The 27,614-nt window shown below is 32.7% G+C and overlaps 4 protein-coding genes across 7 annotated transcripts; 3 read left to right on the forward strand and 1 right to left on the reverse strand.

Annotated features, from left to right (window-relative positions):
• Positions 1-739: 739 nt before the first annotated feature.
• LOC130945022 (uncharacterized) lies at positions 740-3,135 on the reverse strand. 2 transcript variants are annotated; one of them, XR_009072192.1, is made up of 3 exons: positions 2,286-3,135; positions 1,030-1,709; positions 781-958 (listed from the first exon to the last, which is right to left on the reverse strand). XR_009072192.1 is itself a non-coding variant. In XM_057873673.1 (2 exons), exons 1-2 carry the CDS (start codon positions 2,849-2,851, stop codon positions 1,202-1,204), a joined length of 1,074 nt encoding a protein of 357 aa, XP_057729656.1. In that variant the 5' UTR covers positions 2,852-3,135; the 3' UTR covers positions 740-1,201. The 2 variants fall into 2 exon arrangements, 1 of the variants encoding a protein (XP_057729656.1); XM_057873673.1 differs by having other exon boundaries at positions 740-1,709.
• A 13,458-nt stretch (positions 3,136-16,593) lies between these two features.
• LOC130944510 (probable serine/threonine-protein kinase WNK3) lies at positions 16,594-20,286 on the forward strand. 3 transcript variants are annotated; one of them, XM_057872857.1, is made up of 9 exons: positions 16,594-16,686; positions 16,844-16,987; positions 17,230-17,267; positions 17,412-17,639; positions 17,775-17,998; positions 18,098-18,255; positions 18,454-18,637; positions 18,706-18,849; positions 18,950-20,286. In XM_057872857.1, exons 2-9 carry the CDS (start codon positions 16,904-16,906, stop codon positions 19,750-19,752), a joined length of 1,863 nt encoding a protein of 620 aa, XP_057728840.1. In that variant the 5' UTR covers positions 16,594-16,686; positions 16,844-16,903; the 3' UTR covers positions 19,753-20,286. The 3 variants fall into 3 exon arrangements, with proteins under 3 accessions (XP_057728840.1, XP_057728839.1, XP_057728841.1); XM_057872856.1 differs by lacking the exon at positions 16,594-16,686 and having other exon boundaries at positions 16,720-16,987; XM_057872858.1 differs by lacking the exon at positions 16,594-16,686 and having other exon boundaries at positions 16,720-16,987; positions 18,712-18,849.
• Positions 20,287-21,420: 1,134 nt separating this feature from the next.
• On the forward strand, positions 21,421-23,142 carry LOC130946235 (uncharacterized). Its single transcript, XM_057874906.1, has 2 exons — positions 21,421-21,603; positions 21,721-23,142. Exons 1-2 carry the CDS (start codon positions 21,421-21,423, stop codon positions 23,140-23,142), a joined length of 1,605 nt encoding a protein of 534 aa, XP_057730889.1.
• A 1,291-nt stretch (positions 23,143-24,433) lies between these two features.
• On the forward strand, positions 24,434-26,972 carry LOC130944020 (elongation factor Tu, chloroplastic). Its single transcript, XM_057872137.1, has 2 exons — positions 24,434-25,200; positions 25,992-26,972. The coding sequence occupies exons 1-2, from the start codon at positions 24,544-24,546 to the stop codon at positions 26,799-26,801; spliced, it is 1,467 nt and encodes a 488-aa protein (XP_057728120.1). The 5' UTR covers positions 24,434-24,543; the 3' UTR covers positions 26,802-26,972.
• Positions 26,973-27,614: the final 642 nt, after the last annotated feature.

Consider the following 27,614-nt stretch of genomic DNA (forward strand, 5'->3'; position numbering starts at 1 on the left):
CAATAACTCTGAAAGAACCAAAAAAATATATAAAATTAAATAAAAATAAAAAATTAATGCAAGCTCAGTCCTCAAGATCAGATCAAGAGTAAAGAGTACTCAAATGTGAGTAGATGACAGATATGTAAATATATATCATAGATGCCTCCAGAAACAGAATTATTAAGCATGTGTTGTGTGACACTATCTTTCTTGTCCACATTATGTGCATTATTTCAACCCTAGCTGTAACTAATTCACACATACACCACCTTATATAGGCCCCACAATATAAGTGAGAAAGAAATGTATATTTATTTTTATACATTTTAGTAATAAAAAGAATATAAATATTGTTTCTCTAAATTATATTAGGTGTACTTATTTTTTTCCAATAATATAACAATCCAATTATCATCCATTATTAGCATATGGGAATTTCTTAAGTGAATAGTACAATTGAAAGAAGAATAAAGATTATAACTAAATAATATAAAAGATTATATATTATACATATATATATTTTTTTATTATCTTCGTCATAGCATAATTCTTTGAAGGTTTTTAGGTTTGAATTTGTTAAAAACTATCTATCAGTAGTGGATAAATCACAACAATATAACTTATCATAGGAAATATTTCTCAAATTCAATAAATATCTTGAGTGTAATTTTATGGTAAATAGTATATTTTGACCTAACTAATAAAGCCGTTAGCATAGAATCCATCTCAACTTTTTTTCTTTTTTACAGAAAAAGAAAATTTAAAAAAAATCTTCACCAATCTTATATAGATAGAAATTTACGTATAGTTATTTTTCTGTGAAGTTATTTAAAAATTATTAGATGATTTAATAAATTTAACTAAATTATCATCTAACAATTTTTAACTATCAACTTCACATAAAAATAATTACACGTAAATTTTCACAGTAAAAACTCATGTGCAGACCGCAATCAATTTTATATAAAATTAATAACTAAAAGTCATTAAATAAAAATTTAGTTAAATCACTCAAATTATTTAACGACTTTCAGTTATTAATTTCACGTAAAAGTGACTGCATCTGAGTTTTCACCGATTTTTACATGTGATATATGCATTATCACCGTCTTCAAAGTTGTCTTCTTTCTCCAACCCTATTTTGGATGATGACATCATCAGACCGTTATGCTGACATATACATGTTCATCAATAATCACTCTTCTGCAATTCTTCATTGTTATTCAACTTTCCAAGCATAGATAAACAAGCAAAACTCCGAAGAAGAAGAAGAAGAAACATTACTACTAACACTATTCAATCCCTCCAACATTGATGATGATCCAGCAGAACTACCTGTGTTACTTGATAACGGAGTAGAAGACGGAGACGAAGACGATAACGGCGACGGCGACGGCGAAGATGATGAAAGTGAGGATGATTTTGATGATGATAACAAAACTGGCTTGAATATGAACAATGCATGCTTCAAACCATGATTGAAGAGCCAATCATGAACATCCCAATATACTTCCACTCTCATCTTGTTCATATGAACTCGTTCATTCCCTCTGAATTTCCATTGCAAGTGCTTCACATGAATCACTAAGTGCCCGTCAAATCTTATCTCCAATTCTGGTTGATGATGATGATGATTATGCTGAACAACTCCATTATTATCTCCTCCACCATTGTTGCTGCTTCCTTTGATGTTATTGTTCTTGCATTCAATTGAGATCTCATGGCATCTACCTATATGTTGAACCCAAATTCGATACAATAATTAAATAATATTCACATAAAATTCAAAAAATAAAAATTAAAGATATAGTAAAAAATGAATTTAATTAAAAAATTAACTTTTTTTTAGTTAATATCAATCAGTTTTTTAAATTTTAATCCAAATCTTTAAAAAATAAAAGATAGTTTTATAATTAAAAAAATAATTAATGATAATTAATTAAAAATTTGTTTTTTATATTTATTTTAACAAAAAGGAAGTGATTTGATGGACAAAATTATATCTTAAATGCTTTAATTAACAAAATTTCTACCCAAAAAAGGTTTAGTCAAAGAGATTTGTTTATAGATAAAAATACAGAACTTAAAATAAAGGTAGAAATTTAGGTACAGTCAACTTCACGTAAAGTTAATAATTAAGAGCCGTTTGATGAAAATTTAGTCAAATTATTTAAATTATTTAACCGCTCACATTTATCAACTTCACGTAAAATTAACCGCAGCTGAATCTTCATCTAAAATAAATAACTATTGATACACGAATATATATCAACAAATTTTGAAGAATCTGAGAATCATAGAACCTACCCTTTTCATGAAACTTTGCTCTAGTTGAGAACTTCTTCTTCCCAAATATATGCTCCTTCTTTGAAACTAAAATGGGATCAATTAGCGAAGGTCTGCACCTTGTTCTTTTATAAGCTTCTTTCTTCATATCACCAAGAAGAAGAACAACCTCTTGATCACAAACCACAGCAACATAGTAATCCGAACTCGGTTCCGTTTCACCATGGAACTTTGCATTCTTAAGATCCCAAAATATCTCAATATCTTTATTACTACTATTGTCTTCAATGACCAAGCGCTTCGATCCTTGTTTTCTCCAAAAGTACCATGGTTTCAACTCGACCTTGCAGCTATACTCAGTTTGTCCCTCGGACCCAGACACAGACACGGACAAGCCGTGAAGCATCAAGTTTTTGCACCATGTGATGCTGATCAGTCGACACTGATCAGCAACTTTGGTTCTGTATACGGACATGAAAATGCTCTGACCTGATCGAGTCAGAGTAGTTTCATGTCCGTTACTAGTACTTTGTAAAGAAGGAGGCGGAGAAAAGCACGCGGGGATACTAATTGCATCTTGCATTGTTGCTCCTCTTATTTTTGCAAGAAATAAATTAAAAAACTTGTAAAAGAAAGAAGAAGGAGGAGGAAAAAATAATAATGGGTTTAATAATTAAGAAGATGGAAAATGAGATGAGAATGGTGAATTTTAAGATGAAAGAAAGTGAAGAGAGATCTTAGTGACAAGCTGTACGAAAGCTATGTGCCGCCAGAGGTGTGTCCTTGAAAGCATTAATGGAGGTTTTTCGTTTTTGGAAAAATAATAAAAAAAATTTATATGTATTTGCAATTTGCCAAACTGGCATATGCACTGGCAGTGACTAGTGACGATGAGTAAGTGAGGAACGACCCTATTATATATATATGTTAATATATATTATTAAATTATGTTATCAATATTTTTTGTAAGTTCTCTTACCTGTCACCATTTTATAATAGGTTTTGTTAGTAAATAAATGTTTTAGTTAAAAATCATCCAACAAAAAAAAAAGCTAAGTAATTAATTTTATAACTATAAAAATATCTTTGAGTTATAAAAATATTTAATTATTAATTTTATTAATAGGTAGATCTGTTACCTTTTGTTTTTTATATTAAATAAATTTTGGTATTGAATTCAAGGTGATTTTGATTGGCTATAGTTAGATGAAAAAGTGCATACTTCCAGGTATAGTTTGCAGCAGAGATGGAGGCTATTCAATTAATTAATTAGTATTTATCAACAGATTTGATCCATATATTTAGAACCATTTTAATATAATATTTTTAGAATATTATTTTAAATATTTATAAAAAAAATAAATTAATTTAAAATTAAAATTTGTATTAAAAATAATTGATAAATAAGACCCACTTTATGTTAAAAAGACAATATTACTTCGATAAAAAATTAATATAATTTTGTTTGTATAATTATCTTAACAGAATAATTAAAAGTAATATAAAATTTAAATTAAATTGAAATCAAACATTAAAGTGAAATTTTATATTTAATTTCAAATTATTATTTATAATATATAGTTTCATAAATATTAATGTGATATTTTGTGAAATTCAAAATAAAATAAAATAAAACTAACATTAGAATTGCTATTAGTATTAACATTGAATTTGTCAACTGTTAGATCAATATATTTTAGAGAATATATATTGTTATTTTTATTTTGAAATATGATTTATTTTTTATAAATTTATAGATAATGTGAAAAATTATATACATTATTTTTTTAATATTTTAATATAATAAATTTAAATTTTAGAGACTAAATTAAAATGATCAAAAATTACAAAAAAAAATAAAATAGTCAGTTCTCTCAATAAGATTTAAATATCTAAAAAATAAAGCTCGGTATATATATATAGAATTTTATAAATTCAGCACAGGAGTTTCAACTATATAAATCATGACAGCACATAAAAGATGAGAGTGAATAATAAGGTCAAAACTATAACGAAAATTTGATGTTTCAATTATTAAGGGTTAGCTTCCCAATGCAAGAGGATAGAAAATCATGCATGTTTTGATGCATCTACATACCATTTTCTTTGATTGAAACTTGAAAGAGTAGTCATCTATATATAAAGGTTAGCAAATAGGACATCTAACATCTAAGTTAGTTGAATCTTGCTTAACTTCTTCCCATACCCTCTCTCATCTTTTCTTGTCTAAATTCATTTGGAAATATATACCAATACCTTTTCTTTCATTTTTTTATCTTGAAAATTTCATGTCCTCCCTACTCATGTTCTTTGTGGTTTAAACTTTTAGAATAAATTCTCTTCTTTTTTTTTCATTTAATATGTTAAAATGTGATTTTTCGCACATTTTTTAAGTGAAATTAATAAAAAAATACAAAAGAAGATGTTGAATAATAAATTAAAAAAATTTGAGATAATTTATTTTCAAAAATTTTTGCTATGCCTTATTGCTAGTGAAATATAGTATATGTTTTATTAATGCTTTTTTTTTAAATTAATTAAAAAATCAATTCTTTTAATTTTAATCAAAATCAATCATTTTTTAAAACTATTTTTTTACTCTAAATTATAAATTTTGAATTTCAAAATATAAATATTAAATTGTAAATTTTAATTTCAAAAAATAAAAATTAAAAATAAATTTACAATAAAAAATCTTATTAATATTAATTAATTAAAAATTATTTCCTTATTAATTTATTTTGTTAATCTGATATTCAAACTTTAACTTCGGAATCCGGGCAGAAAAAATGGAATAATTGGAGCGTTAGTTGCTGAAAAAAAGTCAGAGGAATCTAATTGTTGCTGTTGCAGATCTAATCATTTTTTTTTTCAATAAAAAATTAAAAAGAGTATAGGTTAATTCATCATCAGCATTTTGCTTCGAGACAAAAATAGTTTGTTTTATAGTCTCATCAACCACTCAAATTCTGAGTATAATGTAATGCAAAATTGCAAATGCAAGTGAGAATTTTTTTAACCAAAAAATATGTATTCTGTTCATTTTAAAATTTAGCATATTTAATTACAATTTAATATATTTCAATATATATATTTAAATTATAATTAAATTGTTAATGTATTAAAATTTAAATGACAAATATTTAAAAACGATGAGAATAATAATATAAATTATTCCAGAAAGTGATTGAATTTTTACCTTTGCTAGCTTATGAAATTTAGCAATCTGAATTGTTCACATGCAAATGGATAATGTTTCAGTTGCTTCAGAGTTCAGACCCACATGCACCACGTCATAAATATATATTTTTTAAGTTAAATAAAAAAATAAAAAAATATTATTATGTTATTACATGAATAAGTAGTGAGACATATATATCGGTTGATTTTAATTAATATATATTATATATTTTTTTATAATTTAAATTAATAATTAAAATAATTAAAATATCGATATTTTTGATACATTTAAAACTATTCTTCCGGTAGCATTTATAACATATTGCATGAGCAGTATTATTTTATTTAACAATTTTCCTAAGAATGAACCAAAATATACTATTGCACTGTAAAAAAATTCTCTGTGTTCTTTGTTCTTATGTTTGGCTGCATGTTGTGTAGCATTCATTGATGATCTAGCAATTAATCCTTCCTTTTTTTTCAATAATGTGAAGTATATATACTTACCAAAAAAGAGTTATTATGGAAAAAATTTTGAAGAAGAAAGGAGTAAAGATAATAAAAATGATTTGTGTAATTAAAGACATGTAATATAATAATTGGCAAAATATATTTATTGATTTATTATGTTTATATTTATTTTTTCAGAAAAGATATAAACATTATTTTATAAAATGGTAAAAATTCAAATATAATCGACTTCACGTAAAGTTAATAGTTACGAGCAGTTAGATGATTTGACTAAATTTTTATTTAACGATTTTTAATTATCTATTAATTTTACGTAAAATTGACTACACCTGAGTTTCCACTTTACAAAATAAGTCAGCATTTTATAAAATATAAATACTAATTAAATATTATTACATATATAAATTAAATCCACTTAAAAACTCAATGTATGCCACATGGAAAAGAATCGCTTATAATATCATCTAATAATATTATAAAAAAGTTGGTTAAGTTACCCATATATATAATCTTTATTCTACTCTATGGATATAATAATAATAATAATAATAATAATAATAATAATAATAATAAGCAGATTTAATTTGTTCATGAAGGTGGAGAAAAAAAGTGAATTGTATATAAAGCGTGGTCCTTTGAAAGAAGATATGACATCCCTATCAATTAATGGGTCTTTGGACGGCACCACAGTGAATCAATATACAAAAAAGAAGATCAAATTAGCAATTATTGAAAAAATCATGATTATATTAACCTAACCAAAATTATCCACATGACAAAGGAATAGTTACGATATGATTTCCTTTTGATATGATATATAAGCTAATTAATACGTTTCACTTATTATGTCTTCCTCACTATATATAACCTTTATATATAGTTAATTTTATTATTATATTTTTAATTGAAATTTAAATTAATGTATTGTTAACAAAAAAATAACATCAAATTTTCATAAAAGCTTTTTTAATATATATATATATATACGGTATATCATGCATATGTTGTCCATGAATTACTCTCCATGGATAATCATAAAAAAAAGCTTTTATTTTACTATTTATAGGGTCTACTTTTTAGCTATCATGCACAAACAAAAAAGCAGTTGGAAAGATGGAAAAGCAAGATTCTAAAATGATGTTTGTTTTATAATTAATCAAGGTTGTAAATTCCGTGAATTTATATAGATATGTGAGTTTGCTTAGATTTTTTGGTATTGAGATAAATTTGATTTTAAAAATCATAAAATAAAATTAAAAAAAAAAATTTTAAAAAAAATTATCATTATATTAAAACAGAATATATATATATATATATATATATATATATATATATATATATATATATATATATATATATAAAAGAGCGATTAATAATAGAAAAAAATTAAATATTTATAATATAAGAATGAAGTCGAGGAACCAATAACAAATATGTGTAATAACACCAAAAGAAAAAATAATTAAGATAACAGAAATTTTAGGAGGTCAACACTTTTAATAATTTTAATTATTGTTTGATCAGTATAAATATTAAATTATTTTAAATAAATAAAATTAATTAATTTATATATAAAAATTTAAAAAATATGAACATAAATTATATTAAATTGTGTACAAATTTTAATAAATATAAGTATAAATTATATATTTTATGTGTATAAATTATTATAAATATGAGTATAAATTATTATTGACTAAATACTAATCTAAACTAATAATATTTATTAGTTGCATGATATTACTGTTAGAATAATTTTTTAGTCATTTATGGATAATATCAAATTTACAAACTAAAAATTAAAATAATATATAAAAAATTCTTGATAAAAATACAAATTAATGGGGAAAATTGGCCCACTAATAGTGCAATGGAATCGACAAAGAAATGATTGCCAGCAATATAATCCATTGGGTTGGGTCCACTAATATTGTTTGAATCCATTCAAGTTTGCATGTCCAGCCTGGTCTTCTTACCCTCATTCCTCTGCTTTTAGTCTTTTACACGACACAAACAAAATCACACATGCATTTGTTTTTTATATTTTGGTTAGGGTTTTATATAAATTATGTTATTTTGGATTTTATAAATAGTTAATTTTAATATGATTATATTATAATGGCTATATTAATTATGTAAGTATTATTAAAATTAAAGTTATATTTTTTTATACTTTAGTAATATTTTTTTAAACAATATTTTAAAAAATATTATTTAATAATAAAAGATATTATTTTAATTTTAACAATACTTTTTAAAATACCATATTAAATGAACTTTTATAAATTTGGTGTCAAACTGTCAATATCGGTTTTAGTTGGTTAGGATCGATAAAAAAATGTGTCCTAATGGCATGGAGATAAGAAAACTAAACATGTCATGTCATGTTGGTGTCAATTTTTTTAGTAAATATCATATCGATCTCTGATAATTTGTTTTTAAAAAAATATGTATTTATAATTTAAAAATATTTAATTAATTTTTAATTATCTAAACAATTAGTTTAAATAGTTTCTGTTATTACAGTTTAAACTATTTCTGATATATTATCAAATCACAATTTATAAGAATCGTTTAAATCAGTTATTTAGATAGTTAAAAGTCAATTAAAATATTTCAATTGTAGAGAAACGTTTTATTTTTTGAATAAATAGTTAAAAACTGAAAATAATATTTACTCTATATTTTTTATATTTTCAAGGATCATGATTTTTTTAATTTTTGTTATATCTAAATAATGTTTTTTCTATATGTTGGAGTTGGATTGAAGAAAAAGTTTTTGAAAATGCATAAATTAAAACTTAAATCAATATATTTAACTCGACATTTTAGGCCATGTAAGCAAGTGGTATGTATGATTTTCAGAGGTTATGTACAATGTTAAAGGATTAACCAACTAAAATTAGGAAAAGTCTAGGGGTAGCAGTTTTATTGAATTTTGGCCAGCATATAACCAGCAGAGGAAGGTGAGCCATTAGATGAAATTTCACACCAATCTCACACCATCAAATCATCATTGATGGCTAGTTGATGGCTAACAATCACAAAAAATTGTTAGCCCCTAGCATTGCTCCTAAAATTAAACATGTTACCACGCTCTGTTTTCTAATGTATTACCCCTTAATGTGAAACCAATTTTTATTAACTTCTAATCTTGAAAGTGAAAAGGGTTAAACATCATATTTGGAATATGCTTAGCCAACACTCTCTTTGCATGTCACCTTGTTCGCGGTGTGGTTTGGTTCGGTTTTTAAAGAAAAAGTCATCTGATCCGATAGTTTAATTAAACTGCGATTCGGTTTGATTCGATTTTTTTGTCAAAGTCATCCGAACCAAACCAAACTAATTAATATCGGTTTGGTTTGGTTCAGTTTGTTCGGTTTTTTCAATCAAATAAAAAAAATCCTACCATACTATTATACAAAGTTATAACATTGAAATCAACAAATTGAAATATACAATAGCTAACAAAGTCTTGATCTAATGAAATTTAACGACAACAGAATTCAAATACGACAATTAAAGAAGTTTAATAGTTCAACAGTCAACACAACTGAAAATAAAAATAAATTGTCATTAAACTGATAGCAAAGTTATGGTGTCTTCTCCAACAAAATAGCTAATCTTCTTAATGCAAACCAACCTGAAATAAAAAAAAAAGTTACATAATAAGAACAACAACAACAACAACAATAACAGTAACAAGAATAATAATAATAATAATAATAATAATAATAATAATAATAATAATAATAATAATAATAATAATAATAATAATAATATAAGGAGAACAATTCTTACCATAAGATGTACTCAATCAGCCCGCCTTTTCCCTCGGCCTCTACTAGGAAGCTTCCTTGTGTTTCGATGAGGAGCTGGGACAGGAGGCAATGCAGTCGGATATCTGATGCTTGTGGATTCATTCGGAAGAGAAACTGGCAGCAATCCAGATTCGCCCATATTCTCACTTGAACTGGCGTCAAACTACATAAATAAATACAATAATCAAGGCCAGAAACACAACAACAAATAAATTAATAACCAGCAATAAACTGCACAACAAATCAATAACCAACAATCTAGCAATACCAATTACCAAGTTATCAACATTCAACGATTAATCAGCAACCAGCAACAGCAAAGCAGCAAGCAGGACATTTTTAATATAATGAACCATTAAACAACAATAACATGAACTATTAAACAGCAATGCAGCAAGCAGGACATTTTCAATATATTGAACCATTAAACAACAATAAAATGAACCATTAAACAGCAAGCCACTGAGCCAGCAACAAAACTTAGCTAAAAATTGAACCATTAATACTTATACTAATGAACAAATCAACAAAACTTAGCCAAAAATTGGTGGTCAGATCCTCAGATATATAAAATTGGTGGTCAAATATATAAAATTTAAAAAATTATAAATTCAAAAATATCAATTTTGAAGATCAAATTTGTTAGTCGTATGTATAATTCTACTCGGCCAATTGCACATAGTTCATCTTCTTCTCCTCAACTATTTTGTTATTTTTCACCTTCTATTAATAGTGTAAGAAGTTCAATACTGAGCCAGCAACAAAACTTAGCAACAAATCAACAAATCAACAAATCAACAGTAGCAACAAATCAACACTAATGAACAGAATGCAAATGGTAAACATTACCTGAATCGGTGGCTCGGGCTCCATATTGACTTGGGAGGAAGGCTGAGTGGGAGACTCAGAGGTGCTGCCGTGCTGGGTTGAACTGATGGGTTAGGGTGGTGGCGTCTCAACGGCGGCGGTGTGGTGCTGTGCTGCCGTGTCGAGTCGGTCGGTGGTGGCTTCGTCTTGACCTGATGTGCGACAACGTGGCTTCGTGTTGGCCTGATGTGCGACGGGCCAAAGACTTCGCGGTGGTGGGTGGCTGGGTGCGCAGGTCGGCAGCCGGCAGGTGTGAAGATTTGGAGAAGAGGGAGCGATGAGTACTAAAGGTTAGGGTAGGGATTGGGGGTTAGGGTAGACGCAGTTTCGTTTGGGGGGGGGGGGGGGGGGGTGGGGGGTGTCGCGCAGTTTCGTTTGAAGGGGGTATGGGGTTAGTAACATTTACGTTTAGGGTTTTTTTTCCCTAACCGGTTCGGTTCGGTTCAGTTAGAATTTTCAGATTCAAAACCAAAAACTGAACCGAACCGGACAAAAAACAACAAAATCAATTTTTTTCGGTTATCGGTTAATTCTGTTTTCGATTTTTTCGGTTCGGTTTGTCGATTTAGTTCGGTCCGGATCGGTTTTGAACACCCTAGACACCTAAGGCCAATATCTTTTAACATATATAAAAGTCAACTTAATTTGTGATATGATTATGGAAATTAAAATGCAGTAAATATTAGAAAGAAAATTGTAAAAAAAAAATTTTATGTGTTATATCTTTATATTTATTTTATATATTAAGTCATTAGTTATTTTTTAATTAGAAAAAATTAATTTTGTATTTTTGGTATTTTTTTGTATATTGAATGGAGTGTTTATACCATTTTTAGTTTGATCTTTTGAGTGCAATTGAAATTTAGTTTTAGGTGAAATATTACAAATTAGTACTTTATATTTCTGTGTCGGAAATTTAGTTTGGCTAGAGTGGTTATTGGATTAGAATTTCTCTGAAAAAAATTTAGCTAAGGTGAGTAGCGTCACTAATTTTTACTTTGTATCTTGTTAAAAAATTAGTTATTTGTAATTTCTATATTATATTTTTTAATATTTAGTATTTTCTTTATGTTAATTGAATCAATTTTATGCTTCCACGGTTCCACTTGCCAGAAATTAATTAATAAATGAAAGTAAAAATGGTGTTGTTCAATTATATTGTTGTATGGCGTGTAATCCACAAATGTAGATTTGGAAGACTCAATAACCTGCAAAATGCAAGTTACGTTTTGACTGCAATAGGAATCGTGAAAGCTGCATGCAAACTGTAAAATGCAGCTTGCGTTTGACAGGAAAGAAACTTCAAGCCTCGAAACGTGTTTCTGTCTATGTTAGCAGTCGTCAGAGACAAAACGCAAGTTGCGTTTGGCAGGCTCCCTGGCTGCATGAACGTCACGTGTTGTAGGAGAGCAGTGATGGAGTCTTTAAAACACAAAACGAACGTAAAGCGCAGAAAAGAATGAAAGAAGAGTTGAAAGGCTTGTTGAAAGAGAGCTTACGGTGAGGGGTTTTAACTTGCAAGGTTGTGCTGAGAGCTTGTGGGAGGAAGAAGAAGAGTAAAAGATTTAGAGTAGATATTATAAAACGAAAAATAGTTCGTAATTTCACTAAACCTAAAAAACACATTATTGAATATTTGAATCATCCTAAATGGGTTATTTCAAAAAAAAAATATTGCCCCCTCACTAAATGCACCTGCGTTTGGGCTAAAATAAAATTAAAAAAATTCAAAACCTTCAAAAAACTAAAATGCAGCCTGCTTTTGTTTAATTTCAAGAAAAAAAATAAGAAAAAGGAAAAGAATAAAACACAGGTTATATTTTGGACTGATACTATAATAGTGAAAATTTTTGTATATGTCCATTTCATTTCACTACACTAACATTTTTTCTATAACGAAAAAAATGAGTCTCCACTTGCACATTCAATTTTCTAACACTTTTTCTCTCATTTTTATTCTCACCAACAAACAAAAAACAACAATAAACATCGCACCGTATATTTACTGTCAGTGTTATTATTACTGTCATTGTCACCCCGTTATTTTTCACGTTTAAAATCAATAAATTTGTAATGCGAAAGAAGAGAAGAGAAGAGTGAAAATAAGGAAAATAAATACGAGAGAGATACAAAAAAAAAAAGAGAGGAGATATAAAAGGTTGTGTGCTAGTAAATATGAGAGATTGGAGAAGACAGAATCAGATGTGGAGAAGAGAAGGATGTGCCACTAATAATAGTGAGAGTTGGAATGCAGAAAAAGAAGAATAAAATTAGAGTTACAACACAGATAAAATTCGAAAAAATAAAACTTCAATTAATAATTAATTATAAAAATATTAACTGTAAAGATAAAAATAAAATTTATTTTAAAAATCAAGAATAAATTTAAACCAAGTTAAATATTAAAAATATTTTAATTTTTTTATAAACATAAAAAATGAATTGCATATAAATGACTATTGATTGCCTTAAATGTGATGCAACTGAACTGCTTTATGAAGTTTCAATTAAATTGAATAACACTCACATTTTCGGCGGGTCACTCATGTTACGTTCTTGTTTACTTTATGGTCGAATTTTGAGTCCATAAATAAATTGGGGAAAAAAGTCCAAGTTTTCTTGCTCCCATGCAAACAATAACTATACATTATATTATACAATATATAAATAATATTCATTTGCATCTTTAGGGTTATGCGTATGGACAAGCCCACCTATCTCGTTATTAATGCATGGCTCATAGCTAGAAAATAAACCTGCTTGAATGAGTAAATAAATTAAAGGAATGGGACACAAGAATTTATTCATATCTCAAAAGGTATACTGTATTTGGAGATGGTTTGATGAAAGAATTAAAACGATTTTCAGATGAATTACGAATAAAAAGAAATAGAATAAATAAAAATATTTGAGAGAAAAGCAAAATTTAATCAAAGTTTTTTAGACATAGTGTATATTTTTTCCTTCTAAGCTGTTTCTATTGCTTTACTTATGATATATTTTGTTAATTAAGAGTTATAGATGGAGATGGGTAATAACTTTTTTATATAATTTTTTTCGTTGTATTTTCATAAGTTTAACAAATTAAAGATTAGTTTGTTGTAGATCTGAACTCTATTTAAGAATTTGTTATTATCCAATAGATTGTTATATGCACAAGAAGTAATTTGAACTTCCTAACACTTATTTAAGCGAATTAACGAGTTAATCATTAAAAATTTATTTTTTCTTTACCATGTGATGTCTATTTTTTGGGATTTTTTTTTTATCTTTTGTTGTCCAAAGATGTGATGGATGAATATGTAAAAACAAAAAAAAATAAAAATAAATAGATACAAGTGCAAGGTCTTTTTATAATAGTGAATTAGAGTAAAATAGCAAAACTAATCATGAAAAATTACAATGCTGACAAATCTGATCATAGAAGAATTAAAACTAAAATGTAACCATGAAAAATGGGTTTCATAAACAAATTTAACTAAATTCTAAAAATCTATTCAAAATTCTTAAATTTTTCCTCTACTCTAACCTAATTATTCTCAAACTCTAATTCCACCTCATATCCAACGACAATGATGTCACTTTACACAACTACTACAACCTCACTCCCTTCAATCCAAATCCAAGATCCCTCCTCACCCATCCGAAATTCATCCTAAATCCCTCCGCCTTCACCACCACCTTCCCCTCCCTCTCCACTACCATCTTTTCCTCCCTCTCCCTCAAACTCAGTTACCCCCGCCGCTCCGCTGAAGCCCTCAGCGTCCGCATGGTCTCCACTGCTACCGCAAGCTATGCCCTCGCCTTTGCTGACATCACCAAATCCAACAGCACCTTCAACGACACCACAATTGACATCGAGAAAATCGACAAAATATTTTTTGATCCACAGATGTTCAACTTCTTTGTCAACTCAACTGTGCACGCCAAACGGAAGAAGTAGCTCGTGGATGAAATTGCCACGTCATCAACTTCTTTTGAAAAAATTAATAAAAAAATTCTAAAAAAAATCTTTCAAAATAGAAAATAATTGATAAAATTATAGGTAACTTAGTGTTTGATAATCAAAAGTAGAAAATATTTGATAAAATTATAGCTAATATATTATGAAAATAACAAATTTCAAGTATCATATATTAACTATAATTAAAAAATATTCACCTTAATTAGTTATTATAATATTAGAATAGAATTTAATCGTATGTCAACTGTAACTATAGTAGTTTTAGACAAAGTTAATTGTCATCTACTTCGCTCTATGTCACCGCTTTCTAGTCAATCTTACAACCTCTATTCTCTATCGTCGCCGCCATTAACCACCTCTCTGTCTTCCTCCCTTCCAATTTGCATGTGACATGCTCATTCTAACCTTAGCTGGTGAAAGGAGGCAAGATCATCCATGGTGTAGTTTTAGGTTAGGAACTTGCATATTCAATGTCACCTTCAAAACAAATTTTCATATTCACCAATTATTTGTAATATTATAAATAAAATTAAAATAAATTAAATATTAAACATTTTTATTGTTTGATCTTAATTTACTTCGTATATGTCTGCAGGAACGGATCCAAAAATATTATCATGGGATCAATAGCATATATAATATTAAAAAATTATGTAAAAATTATATAATATAAAATGTATTATAAAAATATACCGATAGAGAATATATTTTAAAATACAAAAAAATATGTATGTATTTTTTATTAACGAAGTGATCGATTTTTTGTATCATAAAATTTATCGATAATAGAATCTGTGTAAAATTTTTTAGCAATTTTCTTTTTAATATAATTGAAAGACAATTAGCAAGAAATTCATCTTTCATTTTATTTTTGAGCTATTCTTCATAACATTCATAGTTGAAAAAAATCTCTCGTAGTTGAAACATAGAGAATTAATACCAAATGAATCAAGAAAGACGTTCACAAGAAGAAAATAAATTCACTTTATGATATTTGAAAAATTTTATTTAATTTAAAAATATTAGTAATAATATATTTTCAATTTTTTTTAATATAGTTATTTACTTTTTAGATATTAAAAATAATTAATATTTAAATTAAATTAGACTTTTATTTATATTAAACTAAATACTAAATAAATTTTTTAAAAAATTAAATCATACTTAATAATTTACTACTATTAATCTTTTTTTAAAAAAGCTGGGCCGAGGCTTCCATTCTCTCCCCCGGGACGGCGTCGTATGTCCATCTCTGTATGTATACGGAAATGGATCCTTTTCATTTTTTGTGTCATTGGAGGGAATAAAGTGTAATCTCCTACCTTTAATTCTATAAGTGAGACCAAAAATAAATGAGAAAGAATGCAATGAAAAGTGAAATCTTTCACTAGATACCATCCAATTTTTTTTTCCACTAGAAATGATCCACTCCCGTATGTATACTAAGCTCTTTAACATTACAATTGCCCCTCCCAAGGTCTTTTTTTTAGGAATTAATTAATAAATTTTTAAAAGTATTTGTTAAGAAAATAAAATAACAAAATTTCATATTTTTCTTTCCGACACACGATTAATGCATTCAATACATATTTTTTTTTAAGAATTTATACTTCCTATTAAAAAATATTATTTGTAGTATTTTTAACCAGTCTCTTTAGATATTTTATTAGGAAAATGTATTTATTTAATATATATTGAATATGTAATTAAATGGTCTATTTGGAAAATTGTGTAAATAACATTTCTTGTATTTTGGTTTTTAAGAATAACATACATGCAAAGAGAATAGAAAGTCATAAAATATTTGAAAATCAATGATTAATTTATTCAAATTGCTCACTTAATTTTTTTATATTAATTAATTGATGATTCTATTAATGTTTACAAAAATAACTTCACATAGTGCCTGCAGCCACCGACGAAAACTGCAGTAGTAATTACTAATTAGTAAACGACAACAAAAGAGAGCGTTATTTCGGGTTTAGAGTCGGGTTCGGGTTCTTCAAACAAACATATCCAGGAACGCTTTCGGGTTTTGTGTTTGTTACATAGTATGACTTAGAACCCGAACCGAACCCGGTTCGTTGTTCTCCCGAAAATTCCAGCACCAATTAGGTTAGATTCCTTCTCCTGTTCTCTTCTCTCTCTCTCTCTCTCTCTTATTCTTCTTTCGCTTTCACTTTCTTATGATCTTATTCTTAATTCTATTCTTAATCGAAATTATATTATTAATTACTCGCTAATCAATTCAGTTATTTGGTTCCTTTTGTAGTCGTTGTTGTTGCTGTTGTAGGTAAAAGGAGGTAGCTGCAGGTAGGGTTCATCACCGGCAATGCCGCAAGATTCCTCCGATCAAGACCTCGACGACGCCGATTCCGAGTTCGTTGAGGTTGACCCAACCGGTCGCTATGGTCGGGTTAGTTCCCCCAATTCAATTCAATTGGATACTATAGATAGCCAGATCCTGATTGCATTCTGTTACGATGCTTCATTTCAATTTTCAGCTCATTCTGTTTATTGATTCAGTTTGCTATATATAATTGCTTAGTTACTCCAAGCTTGAATATTGAAATTATTGGATCCGTACTATGGACCTAATATGATTTTTTTTTTTTTTTTGGGTTTGGTTTCTAATCTTGGGATTGCTGGATCCTTCAGTACAAGGAAGTTTTAGGGAAGGGAGCTTTCAAGAAAGTGTATCCTTTTTTTCTAACTTATCATTATTATTACTACTATTATCTGATCTCAATTGGTATTGAAACGTGCATGAGTTATATGGGATTCAATTATAGGGGGAATTTGGTTGGTTTGTGTCCTTAACTGGGTATGTGGGAATATAGATATCGAGCATTTGATGAGTTGGAAGGAATTGAAGTAGCTTGGAATCAGATTAAGGTGGCGGATCTGCTGCGTAACTCGGAAGATTTGGAGAGACTTTATTCTGAGGTTCATCTGCTCAAGACGTTGAAGCACAAGAATATAATTAAGTTCTACAATTCGTGGGTTGACACCAAGAATGAGAACATCAACTTCATTACCGAGATTTTCACCTCGGGGACATTACGCCAGTGAGTCAATCGATGCTTATTTGGATCTTATATCAGTTTCATTTATGATTTTAAGGCCGTACGCAGACCCTTTCTCTGTTCCTGTTTTATGGTTTTGTTGAAATTTCATGTTGATGCTGAAATTTTTTAAATTAGATATCGTAAGAAACACAAGCATGTTGATTTGAGAGCTTTGAAGAAATGGTCTAAGCAGATTTTGGAGGGCCTTTTATATCTTCACAGTCATAATCCTCCAGTTATACATCGAGACCTTAAGTGTGACAACATTTTTGTCAACGGGAATCAAGGGGAGGTAAAAATTGGAGATTTAGGATTGGCAGCTATTCTTCAACAGGCCCAAGCAGCTCACAGTGTCATAGGTGATATTTCCTGTGAAACTATCATCATCTTTGTGTAAACTAGTGTGGGGATATTCATATTGTTACTGAAGGCATATGTAATTTATATTATGACCCTAGGTACCCCGGAGTTCATGGCCCCAGAACTTTATGAAGAAGAGTACAACGAGCTTGTTGATATCTACGCTTTTGGAATGTGCTTGCTAGAGTTGGTAACCTTTGAGTATCCATACATTGAATGTTCCAATGCTGCTCAAATATACAAGAAAGTGACATCGGTGAGTGACATGCTCAAATATATGATACAATGCACACTATTGTTGGTTTTATTTACTCCTATTACAATGGTGATGGATGCTGCATATGGTCTTACTGTTATATGCTGTCTAAGAATCAAATAATTGTTTAGAACTTAGAAGTCATTGATAGAATGGCATTTGTGGTGTTTACTTGCTACTGTTGTTCCTTCCTGGTAGGGAATAAAGCCAGCATCATTGGCAAAAGTGGCAGATCAAGAAGTTAAGGCATTCATTGAAAAGTGTATCGCTAATGTTTCAGAACGGTTGCCTGCAAAGGCTCTCTTGATGGATCCCTTCCTTCAGTCTGACTCTGATAGTGAAAGTGTAGGTCGTTCTTCAAGGTCTGGAACCCATCATTCAGGTAAATCTACTACACATCTAAAATTCCAAATGTTTGATCTTCCTTATGTTCACCGTCTGGTGTATTAGATGCAGGAAATAGTTCTAATAATCAAGCAATTGGAAAAAGTGTTCAGGATGTTTCTGGTGATTCAAATAGGGAATTCACAGTGGAAGGTCAGAGGAAAGATATTGATACAATATTTTTAAAACTGCGAATAGCAGACTCCTCAGGTTCTCCCTCTATCTTAGTGTATTTAGTTTTATTTAAAGAAAACAGGTTTTATTTTATTTTTCCCTTTGCCTGGAATGTACTTTCTGCATTTATCTGTAGGTCATGTTCGGAATATCCACTTCCCTTTCGATATTGGAGCGGACACTGCAATCTCTGTTGCTAGTGAAATGGTCGAGGAGTTGGAACTTACTGATCAAGATGTCACAACTATTGCTGAGACAATTGACTCTGAAATTCGATCTCTCATTCCTGGTTGGAACCCCAGTGAAACTCCTGCTACTAATGTTCCTGAAGATTCAGCAGTTTCAGATGGCTGTACCTCTGCTGAAACTAGGAGTGTGTCTTCTCCTACAGAAAATGATTCAACCACTCCTTCTAGCAACCTTGCATTAGAAATACTACGTTCAGGTCGTAAGTACTGGTCAGACTCACCTAAGGGAGTTTGTGGAAACCCTTTATCTAGGCATGGTTCTTCAAACTTGTCCCATGTAGGTGATGCAAATGCTGAGAAAGGAAGCTTGACTGCAAATGGTGCTATTTCAGATGAACTTGAGCCTGACCAGGTTACCTGTGTCGGTGCTTACTGTGCAGAGAAGGAATGTGATAGTACTGGTGATTCCCCCTCCACCGAGAGAACTATTACCTCTGGATATTTGGAAGAGACCAGTGAAGCATCATCTCTGGAAAAAATACCTGAAAGTTTGGAAGTTTCTGAAATAGATGCCAGTAAAATAGCACTGCAACTTGAGAGTTTGTTGACAAATCAAAAAGAGGAGCTGGAAGAACTAAAGAGGAAGCAAAAATTAGCTGTCTCTAATCTTTTGAAGGAACTTTCACCAGAAATTTGTAAGAAGGTCCTAAATATATGCAACCTGCAGATGCTTGAATATGAAAATTTATAGGGTGAGGCTTGAGAGATCCTTTCTTCTTCTAAATGCCCTTTTGTGAGGTTTATATGGTACTGCAGGGCACTTCATGTTACTTGGAACTGGATTGCATAGTGCTTACACTTTTGAAGTTCATGGTTCATCCTTAAAAAAAGCTTAATTTTCTGACGGCACAAGTGTTCCATATGATCTCAAAGGAAAATGCAGTACAGCACAGCCAACAATGAGAGTCAATGTTCTAGAAGAGATTCATTCATTCCTGGGAAGGCGTAATATCTTCAGCATGAAGAACACAAATGTTATTGCTGCATTTACCCAAGAAACATGTGGTTGAGGTGAGAATTTACCCTCCTAGGTTATAACATTGGATAGTATCTTTTCTTCCAAGGGCATCTGTATATAGTCTCTGATTCATGTCATTAAACTATAGAAAGTGTATACTTGTACATATTACTTGCTCTCGTTTCAAGTTACATCGAGGTTTGATTGATTGGTGTTTTTGATACCATACCTGCATTAATAAATTAGAGCGAGTTATTTTTTATTATATATTATTCCTAGTTACCCAATTTAGCTATACATTGTACTGTGAGTTTGAAACATACAACTAGAAATAAATAAATTAATATCTATTTGTTTATATTATACATATTGATTTACAAATTTTTTAAATTAAATAATCAGTCATTAGAATAATTAAATCTGTTATAATAAAGTAATTAAATTTGTTTATAGTAGTATAATGAAATTTTATTGGATAGCTTATTAGTGGTTATTTTTTATGTATAAAAGGAAAATTTCACTTTTGAGTACATGTAGGCTGAAGTCTTTAAGATAAAAATGGGATGGAAATTTATATAGATTAGTATGATCCTATAGTTGTAGAAGTTCTATTGGACTTGGAGATTAAGAAAATTAAATTTAAGTGATAGATCTGATGGTATTATTTAATTCCCTATAAAACAAAATTTCTCTTAAATTTTGGTACACAACTATTTGGATATTTTCCCCTTCTTTGAAACTTAAAGAGGTTTAGCTTAGCTACAGGTTTGGGTAACAAGTAACGTTAACATCAAGAGAACATTTTATTTTTCGTATTATAGATACTGATAAAGACTTATACATGGCAGTACTGATATAAAGGAATTGTGTGTAATTTCTTGTGGTGGTTCAGTGTTCCAGCAAAGTGTCCTTAACGAGGGGGCATGAATCAAATACGTATCACAATCAAGGACTACGAACAACTCAAGCACTGACTTAAGGATTCACCTCAAATAATCTCAACTAAAAATTAGGATAAAAAACCATAATAAGCCAACTGACTCAAAAAATTACGTAAATACGCCAAAGCAAAAATCGTTTCAGCAATAAGCCAGATCGTATTTTTATATAATTCGAACCAGGTTGGTTCGAACTCTAATTGTTAGTAAATCGAACCAGGTGAGTTCGAATTAGGTTTTTTTGGTTGGTAATAAATCGAACCAACTTGGTTCGAATTAAGAATGAACGTAATTCGAACCAAGCTGGTTCGAATTATAGAGAGAGACGGTTTCCGTGTAATTCGAACCGGACTGGTTCGAATTACACAAATCATAGTTCGAACCAGACTGGTTCGAATTAGTGTGAGACTGAGCTGTATATATATGGTTCCAAACGTGAGTTAGTCTCATTAGAGGGAGTAAGATGACTAGTGAGGAGAGTTTTGTGGTTTTGGTGCACCACGGAGGATCTGTTAATAGAAAAACTCGTTCCGGAGTAAAGTTCACAGATAAGAATCCTCTATGTATTGTCGTAACATCTACGACGAGTTATGATGACCTTGTTAGCGCTGTACTAATGAAGCTCGGTCTGGATGGTGCGAAGCGGGTAAAGAAGTTTTTCTATCGCATTCCAGTCACGGTGCTACAGAATACCGTGTAGTATGATTGCTTCACGATTAATAATGATGTGGACTTGCAAGTAATGTTTCTTTGTCGGCGGCAGTTTCCGGAGGTGAGGACACCGGAGTTGTTGGCACGGCTGGTTGATGTTGTATCCAGCTCCGGCGGTTCGAACAGGAATACGAACACTATAGCGAATCCAGCAGGTTCTAGTTCCCGGCCTGCCGTTGCTTCCTCCTCCGTCCCTGTGTACGAACTAGTGGTCCAACCTGTCGCCTCCCCGTCTTTTGCTGTTGACCTCAATGGCACCGAAGGCGACGAGGTAGTGGAAAGGGAAAATTTGCCGAACGCTTTAGTGGGAGTTGCACCTGTTGGCGTTGGAGACGGTTTTTTGGGTGATGAAGAGGAGGATGACGTCGAGCCGGATATGATTGACGATGACAGCGCTGATGATATTGGAGCGACTGGGCCTGCATTGGAGGTAGGTGGTTCTAGCTCTGGCACACAGCAGTATCCACCACATTTTTTCTCGTTGGACTTGGACGCCATGAGACATGAGGGGGTTTTAGGGCACGCTGTTGGATTCGGAGCTAGAGATGCGGAAGGGACTACTGGTCTGACAGAGTTCCAGGTTGGTCAGCAATTCCAGGATAAAGATGAGGTCCTTTTAAGTGTGAAGACTTACAGCATCCAGCGAGGGGTACAGTACAAGGTGGTGGAGTCCAATCACCGCCGGTATGTGGGCAAGTGTTCCAAGTTTGGGAATGGGTGCACATGGTTGATTCGACTGAGTCTCCGGAAGCGCAAGGGTATTTGGGAGGTCAAACGGTACAATGGACCTCACACTTGCCTGGCCACATCCATCTCGAGTGACCACAGGAGTTTGGATTATCATGTGATTTCGGCGTTCATTATGCCAATGGTTAGGGCCGATGCATCCGTGAGCATAAAGGTGCTCCTGAACGCCACGGCAGCGCACTTTGGTTTTAGGCCGACTTACCGGAGGGTTTGGATGGCGAAGCAGAAATCTATTGCCCTCATCTACGGTGACTGGGATGAGTCCTACAACGACCTGCCTAGGTGGGTGTTGGGTGTGCAGCTGACGATGCCTGGTAGTGTTGTGGTCCTTAAGACGAGCCCGGTTCGAGTTGGAGGACAGGTGGACGAGTCTCAAGCGTACTTCCACAGGCTTTTCTGGACTTTTCCGCCGTGCATCGAGGCATTCCGTCATTGCAAGCCGCTAGTGAGCATTGACGGCACACATCTGTATGGGAAGTATGGGGGGACGTTGCTCATCGCGATTGCACAGGACGGGAACTCCAACATTCTACCTGTCGCATTCGCACTAGTAGAGGGTGAGAATGCGGAATCCTGGACATTCTTTCTCTCGCACCTTCGACAGCATGTGACCCCACAGCCCGGTCTGCTGGTTATATCGGACAGGCACAACGGCATCAAGGCTGCGCTTGAGGCCCCTGACGGCGGTTGGTTACCGCCATCTGCGTACCGTGCATTCTGCATATGACACGTAGCGGCTAATTTTGCCCTAACCTTCAAGGGCAAAGACACTAGGAGGCTACTAGTGAACGCGGCGTATGCGAAGACTGATGTTGAATTTGATTACTGGTTTGATATCCTGCGATCTGAAGATCCGGCGATGTGTGAGTGGGCGAACCGGATTGATTACTCGTTGTGGACTCAGCATCGTGATGAGGGGCGGAGATTCGGTTACATGACGACGAACATCTCCGAGTGTGTGAACTCTATCCTGAAGGGGGTCAGAAATCTCTCCGTAGCATCCCTGGTGAAGGCAACATATGGTAGGCTTGCGGAACTCTTTGTTCGCAAGGGGAGAGAGGTTGAGGCCCAGATGGGAACAGGACAACAATTCAGTCAGCATTTGGTGAAGTGTATTGAGGCCAACATGAAGACGGCCAGGTGCTTCACGATGACGCTGTATGACCGGGATAACTCCGAGCAACTCCTGGAACCAGACCCAGGCTGGACGGCCACCCTCGATGTATATATGGAACTCTGACAAGCACCCGCTCACGTAACGGCCGTCCACTGGCAAACCCAGCTGGTATGCCACGTCCTAGAGTGTGATCGTGCACTCTCCGAACGACATATGGAACGTGTGCGTCTCGGGACGCCATCGCTCTACGAATGCACTGACAAGGGCCTCGTCTAGCCGGAACCAACAGTCGTTCAGCCTTGCAAGATGGTATAGACCTGCCATCTGCAAGTACGGAACGTATCTGTCATCAAGTCGCATGCCCTGCTGGCGCCCAATAAAAGTCGAAACACATGATTTTAAGTCTTGTGGACATCTAAAACACTTTCTACAGGCCGTTTCTACATACAACACATCATCTTACAACAAGAACAAGATCATAAGGGCCTTGGGGGAGTAAACAATAGTAGCTTCCATTTTATTTATTCTTTAATGGAAATTCAATTGCAGTCAACTTTACGTAAAGTTAATAACTGAGAGTCATTAGATGATTTGATTAATTTGACTAAATTTTCATCTAAGAGCTCTCAACTATCAACTTCACATGAAGTCGATTATATTTAAATTTTCACCTTATTCTTTTCCTTGCTTAGCTACATTACATTGTTGTATCATGTCTTAAATAGTTAAATTAAATTCCCTAAGGCAAAGGGTGAGTAAGAGGGGGTGGTGAGTGGTGAGTGGTGAGTGGTGAGTGGTGAGTGAGTCGCTCCAAAAAATGTGGCAGAAAAGGAAAAGGAAAAGGGGTAATATGTGAGGTTTATCTCAAGTCTTATCTTCATCCACACAAACAACACCAAATAGATAACATCTCCAAACACCAAACTCCTCTTCCTCTCCCTCCCTTCATTCAAAACCCTCACTCACTCTTTTCTCATTCTCTCTTCAACCAATTAAAAAAAAAAAAAAAACATGGCAATTTCAACAGCAGCAGCAGCCACAGTTTCTTCAAAACTCATCATACCTTCACATGCGTCAACCGTTTCTTCTTCTTCTTCTTCAACAACCGCCACCATCTTCCGCTCTTCATCAGCCACTACTAAACTCTCCTCCTCCTTCCTCAACCCCTCCACCATCCTCCACCTCACTCCTTCTTCCACTTCCACCTCAACTCCCACCACCACCCGCCGCAAAACCTTCACCGTACGCGCCGCGCGTGGAAAATTCGAGCGTAAGAAGCCACACGTCAACATCGGAACCATCGGCCACGTCGACCACGGCAAAACCACCCTCACCGCCGCCCTTACCATGGCTCTCGCCGCCCTCGGAAACAGCGCTCCCAAGAAGTACGACGAGATCGACGCCGCGCCGGAGGAAAGGGCGCGTGGAATCACCATCAACACTGCGACGGTGGAGTACGAGACGGAGAACCGCCACTATGCACACGTGGACTGCCCTGGACACGCTGATTACGTCAAGAACATGATCACCGGAGCTGCGCAGATGGACGGCGCTATATTGGTGGTTTCCGGTGCCGACGGACCCATGCCGCAGACTAAGGAGCACATCCTTCTTGCTAAGCAAGTTGGTGTTCCCAACATGGTTGTCTTTCTCAACAAGCAAGACCAGGTTCAAAAATTTGCTTATAATCAACTCACGAATTTCTATTCGAGTTTTAATTTTGATATACTTTCAGTGTAGCGCATGAATCTTATACTAATATGCATTTGTGTATTGTGATTATCATGTTTGACTCAGCCATTCATTGTCTTGAACTTGAAAGTGTTACAAGTAAAATCATGTGATTGGATGGTAGGATTAAGCTAGAAGTGTATCAAATGGTGACCATTAGAAGAATTTGTCTTCATGTAAAGATGATAGTTGAGATGATAGTTGAGAACTATTAAGAACCATTCGATGGCTTGACATGTTTGACGAAATTGTTATCTAACCATTCTCAACTACTATCATGTGAATAGTCACAGTATTAAATTGTCCATGACCAAAAAACATAGGTGCAAAGTCGTCATCTTGGATTCGAAAATGACAAATTCATCTAGTCTTTTGGGCAAGGAAATGGCAAGGTGGACTATTTTGTCCAGCAACGAGATTGGAGATTCATAAACTAACTTGCTTTGGATCATTGTTGATGTATAATTTGTGATGAGTGTTTTATTACAGAACAAGTTGAGTCAAACCAAATTAGTCTAAGATTGTTACAGAAAATGATGGTCGTTTATAGTTGCAATTTTACAATTTAAAATTTTAAATGGTTTGTTCTTTGGGAGATTGGTGGATGTCCTCACTCACATGTTCAACTTGGAGCTTGTGCAATCTCGATTCGACTTTTGATTGGTTTTCTTGCATTGCCACTATATGTGCGGATATTTCTTGAATTTTGTGTACCAAACTTGCTGCAGGTGGATGATGAGGAGCTTTTGCAGCTTGTGGAGCTTGAGGTTCGTGAGCTTCTGTCCTCATATGAGTTCCCTGGTGATGACATTCCTATTATTTCCGGTTCTGCTCTGTTGGCCTTGGAAGCTTTGATGGCAAATCCAGCAATCAAGCGTGGTGATAATGAGTGGGTGGATAAGATTTATCAACTTATGGATTCTGTGGATAGTTACATTCCCATCCCACAGCGCCAAACTGATCTACCCTTCTTACTTGCGGTGGAAGATGTGTTTTCAATCACTGGTCGTGGAACGGTGGCCACAGGGCGTGTTGAGAGGGGAACCATTAAGGTTGGAGATACGGTTGACCTTGTTGGTATCAGGGAAACTAGGAACACTACTGTGACTGGTGTGGAAATGTTCCAGAAGATTCTCGATGAGGCCATGGCTGGGGACAACGTGGGATTGTTGCTTAGGGGTATTCAGAAGGTCGATATTCAGAGAGGGATGGTTTTGGCCAAGCCTGGAACCATCACACCGCACACAAAGTTCAGCGCAATCGTCTATGTTTTGAAGAAGGAAGAAGGAGGGAGGCACTCACCTTTCTTTGCCGGGTACAGGCCTCAGTTCTACATGAGGACCACCGATGTCACTGGCAAGGTTACTCAAATCATGAATGACAAGGATGAGGAATCAAAGATGGTTATGCCTGGTGACCGTGTTAAGATGGTGGTTGAACTTATCCAGCCCGTGGCTTGTGAACAGGGAATGAGGTTCGCTATTAGAGAAGGAGGGAAGACCGTCGGAGCCGGTGTTATCCAATCTATAATTGAGTAATTTGGATGAACTTTCAGTATGACTCTTAAATGGTGGACATGCAATTAATTTTTTTCCCCCCTCATTTTACACAACTTGTACCGTATATCCAATTTCTTATATTTTGTAGGTTTCTAAATGATGTTTAGTCAAGCTGGATAATATTTTTCCCAATGCTTTGCATTTACTTAACTTCCTTCTCTCTCATTTTGCATCTGTTGAATACTTGGGCAGAAGAATTTCTTATATTGCATAAACATATAAGGTTTATAATCAGGCATAACAAGTAATTCTTCTATAGGAGGGCTCATTGTGTTCCAAAAGATGATGTTCTTATCAAGAGTCAATAGAAGAGAAATCCTAGGCATGTTTTCTAAGATATGGCGTGGCAGCAAATTGTAAGAGAAAACATCCTTTTTCCCCCATGTAACTAGCTTTGGTATATGTGGATGGATTAGGTTCTTTTATTTCTTTTAGAGTAAATTACAATGATCTCCCTTTTAGAAACTATGATTTGGATGTATAATTTTTTAAATCTAAATGTGTAGATTTTAAGGTATTAACTGGCATCACGGCGTTAAAAGAAAAGGGGAAAAAATACAATTTCAATAATTTTGCTATTCATGAATATTTTCACTTATTTTTGCTTTCATGTAAGAAGACTGATAAGAGTAAAAACTAAAAAGTAAAAAACATAAAAATAAGCACCTTAAAATGATTTTATTAATGAATGTGGAGATCTAAAGTTGGGGATTTAATTTAGATAATGGTTTTATATTTATCAAAACAGAAAAGGATAAAACTTCATAGTAAAAGATCCTCCAAATTTTTTAA

This window comes from Arachis stenosperma, chromosome 8 (genome assembly GCF_014773155.1).
Source record: "Arachis stenosperma cultivar V10309 chromosome 8, arast.V10309.gnm1.PFL2, whole genome shotgun sequence".
Classification (NCBI taxonomy): domain Eukaryota; kingdom Viridiplantae; phylum Streptophyta; class Magnoliopsida; order Fabales; family Fabaceae; genus Arachis; species Arachis stenosperma.

Coding starts and splice junctions, on each gene's coding strand:
- LOC130945022 (XM_057873673.1), bottom strand. CDS start 2,851: ATGCAAGATGCAATTAGTATCCCCGCGTGCTTTTCTCCGCCTCCTTCT. Junction 1,710..2,285: donor AAGTTTCATGAAAAGGGTAG/GTTCTATGATTC, acceptor ACATATAGGTAG/ATGCCATGAGATCTCAATTG.
- LOC130944510 (XM_057872857.1), top strand. CDS start 16,904: ATGCCGCAAGATTCCTCCGATCAAGACCTCGACGACGCCGATTCCGAG. Junction 17,999..18,097: donor AGCAGCTCACAGTGTCATAG/GTGATATTTCCT, acceptor TTATGACCCTAG/GTACCCCGGAGTTCATGGCC. Junction 18,850..18,949: donor GCGAATAGCAGACTCCTCAG/GTTCTCCCTCTA, acceptor ATTTATCTGTAG/GTCATGTTCGGAATATCCAC.
- LOC130946235 (XM_057874906.1), top strand. CDS start 21,421: ATGACTAGTGAGGAGAGTTTTGTGGTTTTGGTGCACCACGGAGGATCT. Junction 21,604..21,720: donor GTCTGGATGGTGCGAAGCGG/GTAAAGAAGTTT, acceptor TGTCGGCGGCAG/TTTCCGGAGGTGAGGACACC.
- LOC130944020 (XM_057872137.1), top strand. CDS start 24,544: ATGGCAATTTCAACAGCAGCAGCAGCCACAGTTTCTTCAAAACTCATC. Junction 25,201..25,991: donor TTCTCAACAAGCAAGACCAG/GTTCAAAAATTT, acceptor AACTTGCTGCAG/GTGGATGATGAGGAGCTTTT.